Genomic DNA, 11260 nt, shown 5'->3' with positions numbered 1-11260 from the left:
GTAGGTATTGTAGGTATGCATTTACTATATTGAATATATGTATCACTATGTATATATAATATGTATGTATTAGTATAACAATATATTTTTTAATAATATGTAATTCTTGCTAAATCACTGTAGTGTCTGGACAAGACGTCCAGACTCTGCTAGTCCGACTCTGTTATGTATGTTAATGTATTATTTATTAGCTGGTGAGGATTTAGGCAGTTTGGGAGGGGCATTACACTATTGCACTACTCTGTATTATTTGGGTCACTTTTATCATTAATATTAAACCAGTCATAACTTTCAAAATAAAATCATCGACGGTGAACAGGCGTTGCGTCATTATTTGAGAATACAGAAGTAAAACAAGATGAGGAACATTTTTGGTTTGCACTGTATTTTCATAGGCCATTATTAAGTCGTGCAAGGTGACACTGCAGCCAAAAAGAAACAGCCTAGTGACTATTTTCTTTTACAGTGGCCGTTTGAGTACACTTATGTACCATATACTACACTGTCAGTGCTACACAAATATAATGCATGTAGGCTATCCATAATTATGAACCTACATTTAATATTTCGTGTGCCTATGAAGTGTTAAAACGTCATTTAAACTTTTCTCTTTCAAGTGAAAACAAGTTCCAGATTTTAACTGCTTATCTGGATGCGTCTCCCATCAGCAGGTGGTCGGAAGAATGCAGTGCTCTGATTGGCCCAGCCACCCTGATCATATGACCGAAAGCAACAGGCTGGAAATCACAGCGTTAGAAGGACTTGTGAAGCTACCCACTCACAGGCGGGACAAAACCGGAAATAGCAGGATTTATTTTTAAAAACAAGGCAGTATTTCGTGTATTTTAGTACTGTGTCTCAAGCACTAGCATTTCTCTGGTTTCTCTTGGTGAATTATTCTGACTGACTTGGCACCAGAAACTTGCTCTGCGACTTTAGGACTTTTTAGAAGCATTGTTCTAGCTTGTCCGTAGCTTTTATTTTGACAGTTAAAACCGGAAGTTATACATGAGGTGATTAACGTTGGTACATCACATGATATTCTATTCAGTGTTAGTTCTACAAAACTATACAAAGCTACAGTGGCTGGTCATGGGCTGTGGTTTTTTTTTAAGCTGTTGTTAACAGCTACTACATGTCAGGACTGCTCATTGTAATGTCTACGTCCACCATGTTGTTTTTACTGATAGCGAAAGAACTTATTTCCTCCTCGGCTATGTAGCCAGGGAGCCAGTCGGCAATCGGGACGCGTCACTAACTTCCGACAAAAACCTTGGAAACGTTCGTTAACGTCTCGGAAACAGTCGTCGGAACAGTCTGTCAGATTTCCGGAGCAAAGCTGGACAGACAGCTGGCTCTGAAATTACCCAGAGCGCTCTATGAAGTTGTGAAGCTTGTGCAGAGGCAGCTTTCACTATGACAGAGCGGACTCCTCTTCTCCACTACCGCCTCTCCACCAGCGTCAATGAATCCGAGCCGCGGCCACCTCCGGCCGGGCAGGCACCGGAGCAGCACCCGGGCAGCCCCAGGCAGAGGTCTACGCAGCAGCGGCAACCCAAGAAACTCTCCATCTTCTTCGGTGTGGTCATCCCCACCTTGCTGTCAATGTTCAGCGTGGTAGTGTTCCTCAGAATAGGTGAGTGCTGATGATGACAGACGTCCTCTTAAATCACTGCACACTGTTTTGGGTCGTCTAAACGACAGAGGTGCGCCAAACCCCATTCAAAATGTAGAGATTTTAATGTTGCCTTGCGTATCACTAAAGGTAGCCTACATATAGTATATAACACTACCTCGGCTTTGTTAGGGCCACTGGTGAATTCGGTATTCTAGCCGGTCATCATATTTGGATTGTCTCAGTCATATCAACTCTTAAAGTGTTAAATGTGCTTCTATCTAAGTAACAACGAGCGCACAAGTGAGCAGTGTGAACCAATTCAATAAGTTGATTTTACTGAAATAAATTTGTGCTTGATAACATTCAAACTGATATGATCCCTTGAAAGCCTTTATTCCTTGTAATTTGATATTACCTAATTTATTTAGCTATGCTCACAAAGGAGATTAAAGCTTTGAAGCTTTGAAGCAGTCACTTCAGATTTCATACAAACCTGCACTTAAAACCAGAGTCTTATTTCTGTTTTGGACCTCTTTCATCCCTGTGGTACCAGTGTGAGAACTGGTCCAGCACCACTAGTTTTATGAGTTGCCCAAATCGGAGTTGACTAAAATTAATCTTATATGCAAAATAATGTATTGATTTGTATTGTGTCATTACAATCAGCTCTACATCTCACACAGTTTTATATGTAACCTGCAAGGTGGATGAATTCCCCCAGTCAGCTGGCGAGCTTTTCCCTCCTTATTTACATTTATTGGGTAACATTAAAATGTTTGACCAGCCTTTTCTTTAGTTTGGAGGGTTATGCATAACCCAGGTTCAATTGCAAAATGGTTCCAATCTCAACAAAAGTTTGTTCACTGCAAAAATGTAAAGTTTTTGAAAACAGCTGGACCTATTTCTTGATTTGACCTGTCAGATGGGTTCCACTCTGGCAGGAGGGGTGAGCTTCAGACTCTCAGCCTTTCAATATTTAAGTTATACAAAATAGATTAGTAGTAACATTTTCCTCAAAGTAATAATATCGGTAGGAAAGTGTAACCTACATATATCTACAAGTCAAATACTTCAAAGTCTTATCGTGGCAACTGTAGGTTGGTTTCACTTAAAGGAAGGATTTCTGTTTTTTTAATTTTGAGTAGGCCTAACTTTGTGTAAGTTTAAATAAAATATCTAAAACAGCTGAAATGAGCGATTTTGTTCTATGTCGAGAGGGTAAAAGTTGCTGTAAAAAATGCAGGTGTGAAGCTAGTGATCACATGTCATGCAGTCCACAGTGTCCCATTTCTGCTGTCGAAGCATAAGAAAGAGGCCACTGACAACTGAGATCATCTTCTCTTCTCTTTTATCTCAGTTCCGGTTATTGGGTGGTGTACTTCTGCGTTTTTCTCTACGTTGTACATCCAGGTTGTTTTCTAACGCTCTCTCTTTTTGCCCCCTCCCCTGCCCCCCCCAGTCTCATGAGATGTCAGCTGCTGTGCAGTGGGCACACACACACACACACACACACACACACACACACACACACACACACACACACACACACGCACAGACTCACATGGACACACATAGTAGCAGTCTGTGTAGAAGTTTAGACTACTATTCTCACACTGTAACATGTCTACACAGGAACTAACAGTGGTTACATTGTGGATGTGAAACTATTGTCGAGTTATCAGCTATGTGTTGTTGGATAACATATCTTTAAAGTCACACATGGCCTAACATGTCCTACCCAGGTTTACCCAGAAAAACAAATTATATTTTTATATTTAAATCAAAACATTCATCATATCAACATTTTCTTAAAACTCCCATCTAGCTAAGGAATTATCCTACATATATGAACTGAACACTGTGCCTGCTGCCTTCTTGCCTTTTCCCTGGGATTTATGTTCTGGTGCTTATTGATCATGTGACACCCACACAGATAAAAAGCAGACCATGAAAACAGCAGCATTATGCAGTTAGTCACAGCCATTGAGTACACAAACATAAATACAGTCAAACACAACAGTGGAAACTGGTTTAAAATGTGTGTACCATGGTGTAAAGTAGCACTAATATCTTCTCCCACACTTTGATTTGATGCACATGACTTTGCTTAAGAAGATGTGAGTTATTTTAATCAACTGTTGCTAGCATCTGAACTAGTTTTTGTACAAAATGTCTTTGCACATTTTATGTTATGAAGTTTTTTTTTTAGCATTGGCAGGATAGAAAACTGTAAAATTCTGTTCTTGATTTGGATCAGAAACTTTGACTTATGAGTCATAAAACTCCTCATAAAAACTAGGACTTTGAAGCTCTGTGTGAAGAAGCTGACAGTAACTTTTAACAAAGTCTGAATTATATTTTTTTAAAGGACCAGTGTGTAGGATTTTGTGGTATCTAGCGCTGAAGTTTCAGATTACAACCAACTGAATACTACTGTCCCTCCAAGTGTGTAGGAAAACTACGGGGGCTGTGAAACACCTGGAAAAAAAGCAAAAGAGCCAGTGTTTGGTTTGTCCGTTTTGGGCTACTGTAGAAACATGCCAGACTCGATGAAAGTCGACCCGCTCCCTTTGTAGATAAAAACAGTTAACTCTAAGGTAACAAAAACACAAGGATTCTTATATTCAGGTGATTATACACTAATGAAAACCATGAAAATTATATTCAATTTCTGATGTTACACACTGGACCTTTAAGTGCAGATTGCAGTGACTCCTAAGTGCTGTTAAATAAGGACTACAATTAGCAATGCAACAAGGCAAACCATCACATTTTATAGATGCAAATAGCACTCCTGTGTGACTCTACAGCTGTCTATGGTGACGCTAAATTACTTGTGAGTTGTGGACTGGAGTCACATGACTTGGACTTGAGTTGACAAAATCAAAAAAGACTTGCCACTCGACCTGGGCTGTAACACCAATGACTTGTACCTTCACTTGGACTTGAAAATACTTGATACCTGCCTCAGAGTCCAAAAATGAAAAAGTATGTTATTTAAAAAGTTTGCCACGAATCAATTCATTTCTGTATTAATCTGACAGCATCCAATGAAGTTTCAGGAGAGAACCACGAAGAACTAATGTTACGTTACTGAGCGCTGTTATCAGATTGTGATTGTTTCTGTGGATTTTGTGGTCTTTCAACAAGCTTTTAATGAGGAAGTGATATAATGTGAACCTCGGCTGAGTGACAACGCTGCTGTCAGTCACCAGTGATGAGTAGGGATGGAAATCAAGAACCGGTTCCTGCTGAGACCGATTCCAATTGTCTGAATCATTGCAATTGTAGGCCTCTGAGCTAGTTAATTCCTTTTATCGATGCCGGCATGTTTTTCTGAGAGTTTCATTTTGTGAAACAGTGATGTCAAATTCCTGTTTGACATCACATCTACGTTGCTACAAATTTGCAACAAGAAAGTGTCATGGCGGAGAGGAAGAAATGGTCCAAAGCGTGCGTTGATTTCACAAAGAAAGATAACAACAGTGCTAGTTGTAATGTTGGTAAAATGGTTGTTTCCAGTAAGGTTGGAAACACCAGCAATATGCTGAAACATCTTTCTGTGCACCATGGGCTAAAATTCCAGGAATGCCACGTATTTGACTCTACGCATGAGCGCTACTGCTTCCCAGCTTAGCAGCACATCCGTTACAGAGTGTAAATATCCTGTGTTTAGTGCCAGGGAGGGGAATCCAGAACCGGTTCCAAATTAAACCGCAGTTAAACAATGGAACTTGTGCACATCTGAGCCACAAACAGGCCTAGTTCTACTGTTTCTGTGTAGGAATACTTTTTCTATGCAGAAATGGAGCCTGTAAATAATCTGCCCGATAAACAGAATCGATAGGAGCATTGGCTTCAATAAAATAAAATCAATTTCCACCCTCACTGAGGAGCCCCACTGCTAAAAGTTACTAATTCAACAGCATTGCAAACCACAGCCTCCAAAACGCCTGTACAGTTAAACCCTCTCTGAAACAGGTTTGACCAACCTACCGTCCTACCCACATGAACGATGGATTTATTGTGGGACTGTTGTATTGGACTGTATAAGTTAGGATATAGAGGATTATTTAAAGTGATACTTGTTTTTGGGTTCAACCTAAAAGTGAAACATTTCCCAACCATCTTCCACACTCACCAGAATACTCATGATTATAGTAGCTAAAGTGTGAAATATAACGTGTTTAACGTTTTATTATTAGTATATGGTTAATGTGAATATAAGGGAGGAAGCACTGCAATGTGTAAACATATGATTGTATTCATGCTGAATCGTGAACGTTTTCATATTGTATTGGAGGTGTGGGTATTGGGACAGAGCTTGTCTCTTATCAGTCTATCATCATACACTTCTATATAAAATATAAAAGCTTCCTCTGCTGGTCACTGCTAGCTGATTCAGGAGCTCTCTATATTTAAGGAGTTGAAACCAAGTCTGAAAACATTCATGCATAGAGCTTATTCTTAATTCTAAGATCAAAGTTTTACTCCGAGCTGCTGTATACGAACAGATTCCTTTTTTTCTCTTCGTTAAACCAAGGAATTTATTTTCTGGTACAGATGATTTGAACTACAGATGTCAACATTACAGTTGAGGGGAAACTGGAATCATTTTCAACATGTGAATCCAGTTTCAATTTTAGACAGGATGGAATGTTGGGATGAGTCATTGTGCCATGTGTACTTTCATTTTGACTTCTGAAAAGATTTTCAGGCATGTTTTCATCATAAACTACAAGCACAATTATTCTAAAATGTATGTATGTATATATCATACACACTCAGTTGCCTTGATCTGATTATGTAACAGTGTGTCATAACACGAGTCTCATGCTACATTGTGTGCCCACATCCTCTGTACTGTGTGTGGGTTTTTCCTGGGAAAGTTTAACTTCCCTCTTCACCCCCACTCACTTTGCTGCCAGGTTTTGCTTTCGACCAGCTGATCAGGTGCTGAGCAGTTTGCCTGATTCTGTTTGTGTTTTGTCTGACTAGGCTTCGTGGTGGGACAGTCTGGACTTTACCAAGCTATTGCCATGTTCCTGGTGGCCTACTTCATCATCTGCATGACCGTGCTGTCAGTCTGTGCCATCTCCACCAATGGAGCCCTGGATGCCGGGGGAGCCTATTGTATCCTCTTACACACACACACACACACACACACACACACACACACACACACACACACACACACACACACCATCACATGACATTTGCACCGTAGTTTCATTAACATTGTCAATGGTCATGATATCAAGAGCACATGCAGTAGAGCTCCTTGCTATGCAAACAAACAAAGACAGACTGTTCCCATTCTAGCATTGTGTTTAGTGAAGCAGATGTAGCATTGTGTGTGACACTGAATGGGGACTGATATGTTTATTAACTTCACTATAGGACACTGCTATTTTAGATAGAGGCCAGCATGTTTTGCTGCCAGGAATTTGCTAAATGACCCCAATCAGTGCTGTTTGTTTGTCAACACACGCCGTCTCCATCTATTTTCATGAATGAACATGTACGGTACATTTAGACAAACGTACAGTTAACAGCTTTGTCTCCTTGGCATTCAGTTGTTGCAGTCATGAGCAGGGAGTGGTTTAAAGTAATCTATGTTTTTATTTGTACACACACTATTATATGCTTGGTGGAACTTTGTTATGACTAAATATCATTGTTATTGTTTAGATATTATATATATATATATATATATATATATTAGAATATTCTGATTAATTGTGCAGCCCTAGTAATTCGCCCTAAAGTGCTCTTAGATGAATAGTTTGACATTTTGGGAAATATGCCTATTCACTGTATTATAGAGAGACGATGGATAGAGTAAAACATTGATACCTCTCTTATGTCTGCCTATTGGATATAAAGTTCCAGCCAGGAGGCAGTTAGCTTAGCACAAAAATGGGGAACAGGAGAGAACAAGCTTGGTTCTGGCCAAAGGTGAAAGAAAATCCACCTACCAGCACCTCTGAAGCTCACTAATTAACATGTTATATCTCATTTGTTAAATCTGTACAAAAAGTAAAGTATTGAAACCACACGTTGTGGTTGTGGGTTATATAGTGGCTAGCCGGTTCCCCCAGTTTCCAGTCTTTATGCTAGACTAAGATAACCACCTTTTACAGTGTATCCAACAAACAAGCACACTTTGCCTTAACTTCACTCAGACATGATAAGTCGAGCGTTGGGGCCAGAATTTGGTGGCAGCATCGGCATCATGTTCTTCTTTGCCAATGTGTGTGGCTGCGCTCTCTTTGTGCTGGGTCTGGTTGAAGCCATTGTGGCCACCTTTGGAGTGCCAGAAGGTGAGTGAGTCAGCATTCCTCTTGGTATTAGTTTAAAGATGATTTATTTTATTTACATTATGAAAAAGAGACACAACAATGACAGTTACACACACACACACACACACACACGAGTATGATTGTAACTCACTTCATTAGCTTTCTGAATTACTTACTGTAGGTCATCTACAGGGTGTTATGTTCCTTCATCCATCCATAAGAAATGCTTTCCGGGTTCAGTAACCGACTTTGGTAAAATACTGAGAAGATCTGAGGTGTGAACGAGTAGAACTGTATGACTTTAAACAAGGAAGTTTCCAGAAAAGAGCATAAAGCTCAGGCAATGTTCCCTGGGTAAATAATGGTCTTCTGTTGCAGTTAGATTGAAGGCATAAACTATTATTGTTTATTCCTGTGTAAAGCTGTTTGTGTCTCTCAAGGTTTTTTTTAAATGTACCAATTTAGATTTACACTATGTGCTATAAAATACCATGCTACATTATACTCTTGAACACATCTTTTATAACCATCTGTAGATGGGACTGCAGCCACCACTGCCTACCAGGTCCTGCCGTCAGGCTACTGGTGGTCTCTTCTTTATGGCACAGGCGTCGCCCTTCTGTGCCTGCTGGTCTGCCTGGTGGGCGCCCACATCTACGCAAAGGCCACCTTCCTCATCTTCCTGGTGGTCATGTTTGTCCTGGGCACCATCTTCGTCAGCTTCTTTGCCGTACCCCCTCGTACCGTCGTCCTGCCCAGCAGTGCCAACCCGACAGCCAACGGAACGGGCCCGGTGTTTCCCACCACAGCCAACTTCACCGGCTTCAAGTTGGACACGCTGCTCGGGAACCTGTGGGGTAAGGTGGACAAGGCCGGGCCAAAAACATGCTACAGTTCCTTTGCTAGCCCTGATTCAGTGGTGAACCTAAATGAGCAAAATAACAGTTGCTCGGTTCGATCCTGGAGCTCTCAGAAAGCAGTCAGCTCAGCACTGAAACACAAGACTTGGATGAGGTGAAGATGTTGACATAAGGCTCAACTTGAATGTGTACTGTATATAGGACAGAGGTCAACAGCAGTAGGTTTGTAGGCTGATATGAAGCAATACACGGATCAGTTGTGGCCACTACATTCCATAATAATAAATAATAAGAATAATAACTTAGTTTGACTGAATTAATGCACAATGTAAGGCTTTGACTAGATTAAGCCGTAGTTAAGCTCTCACACTGCACAAAGCATTTCAGCACTTGGGGATTTTTTTTCTCAGCTTTACCTTGGATGGAAAATGTAAAACAAATACAGTTATTAATGACAGATATGTCACTTGATCCAGTGCACAGTAATGGTTTATACATTTCATATTAAACTGTTGCTCATTGGAAGCATACCCTCAGTGCTGCCAGGGGAGGGTGCACAGAGCCAAATGTCTAGCACAGGCGGCTTCAGTTACTGGAGTATCTGCTAGTTTCCTGGTGCCCTCAAGGTGATGACCAGACTCCAGGAAATAGTCCGTCCTATGACCCCCAGAATATAGGCGCAACGTACAGTTTCTCACTATGGTTGTTGTACAGATAAAACAAGATATAATGTATTAGTCAGTGAACTTCAGCTCTGCAGCTCTTTGTGCTAAGTTAAGCTAACCAGCAGTCAACGGTAGGATGGAGCCACATATGCTGCATGTCACGCTGTCTCACTATAGCCCAACCCCATTACAGTGGGGTTACAGTGACTGTAGGAGTCACTACTGCAGCAATGCAGCATCATTCATCACTGAATGATCATGATGATGCATGTTCCCTCACCGGCTTCCCACCCATTAACAGCTGAAATTAGCACTGCTAGTGAAGGAACCAGAGCCTCTGCGGTGGTGGCGCATGTTTTTTCCTGCTGCCACCCTATGTGTCCCCATTTTTCTGAAAGTACATAATCTTTTCCTGCACTGTTGACAGAGGACGGATGTTTTTATTGATTTGTAATTAGATGTTGTACATGCTCTCCAGTTCTTAATGTCCACGGTAAACTAACCAAGCACTCCACTCTGTTTGCAGGGATTTATTTTCCAAGCACATGATCACTAATTTCTGTAACTTGGGCATGGACTCAGGCACACGTGAGAACTATTACACTTTCAAGCTTTGAATAATCCCAAGATCTGACTAAATGGAGCACAAACACACAGAGACATGCCAAATCAAATTTCACAGAGAAAAGGGTTATCACAATTAAAGCATCTAATGTAATGATTGCTTTTGAATGCGTCTAATTACATTTTAAAGGAGCAAAGGGGCCTGAGAGTAGTCGCAGTGCCATCTACTTCTCCGGCTTCTCTGTTTCATTGCATCAATCTGTTGTATTGAGGGCTTTGCAAATGTAAATGTTTTTAATCTTAGTTGTTAGATTACTTAATCAATGAAGCACAGTACTTTTTAGGAGTTTAGTTCTAGTTGGAACCCAGGTAAAAGTGCTATTATTTATTGATAAAAGAAGTTCAAGTTTGAGTCATGATTCATGTTACGACAGGTTTGGGAATGGTGATAACAAGTTTCTTTGGTAGATACGATATGTATTTACAGTTGTACACATACAACCATAAAGAAGATTAGTTTTTTATTAATACATCCAACGTCCTGTGATTGAGTAGATGCCGTAAACAACAGGAAAGATGTGTAGGGAATGGTTTTCTCAAATGCTGTACAACATGACGAAGTTTGGTGGCGAGCAGGTACAGAGGATTGTCTGCCAACAAACTAAATTGAACTTTCTCTTAGAAGACTGAGGACGGCGATAAAAGCACAACTACAGTGACTTATCTGCTGTTATCTCTTTCCACAGCTGACTACACCGTGGATTACACAACAGGAACTACGATGACCTTTGCCACTGTTTTCGCTGTTATGTTTAATGGCTGCACTGGCATCATGGCTGGTTCCAACATGTCAGGTGGGTGAGGGCAGGTTGTTTGTGTGCGTGACCTGATGTATTGTGTATAAACGCATAGTAAACCAGTTTATCTACCAGGTGAACTGAAGAATCCCAGCTATTCCATCCCCCGTGGCACCATCACGGCCGTCATCTTCACCTTCATCATCTACAATCTGCTTTGCGTACTGGTGGCCTGCTCATGTGACCGGTCAGTAACACACACACACACACACACACACACACACCAGGTTTAAAAATATGAATTTATGCTTTTTACTTCTCATATCTTCGTTTTCATATGAGTGTCTTGGGTTTATACTACTTACTTATACTACTAACACATTCAGTTATATTGATGCACCGATACCAGTATTGGGTATTATCGGGTATTGGGTCTAAAACTACCGCACCCGAT

At 40.7% G+C, this 11260-nt stretch overlaps 1 protein-coding gene across 1 annotated transcript in view; it reads left to right on the top strand.

Moving 5' to 3' along the window:
• The first annotated feature begins 1022 nt into the window (after nucleotides 1-1022).
• The window catches only part of zgc:153039 (uncharacterized protein LOC767698 homolog), a 62928-nt gene continuing 52690 nt past the window's right edge, over nucleotides 1023-11260 (top strand). Inside the window, exons 1-6 of the mRNA XM_051396515.1 lie at nucleotides 1023-1636; nucleotides 6617-6751; nucleotides 7804-7941; nucleotides 8457-8777; nucleotides 10756-10863; nucleotides 10942-11053. Of these exons, the coding sequence (XP_051252475.1) occupies nucleotides 1417-1636; nucleotides 6617-6751; nucleotides 7804-7941; nucleotides 8457-8777; nucleotides 10756-10863; nucleotides 10942-11053 (1034 nt within the window). The 5' untranslated portion in view covers nucleotides 1023-1416. The remainder of the gene's footprint in view (nucleotides 1637-6616; nucleotides 6752-7803; nucleotides 7942-8456; nucleotides 8778-10755; nucleotides 10864-10941; nucleotides 11054-11260) is intronic.

The sequence above is a fragment of the Dicentrarchus labrax genome, unplaced genomic scaffold (genome assembly GCF_905237075.1).
Source record: "Dicentrarchus labrax unplaced genomic scaffold, dlabrax2021, whole genome shotgun sequence".
Taxonomy (NCBI): domain Eukaryota; kingdom Metazoa; phylum Chordata; class Actinopteri; family Moronidae; genus Dicentrarchus; species Dicentrarchus labrax.
This window is presented reverse-complemented; position numbering and strand designations above follow the sequence as displayed.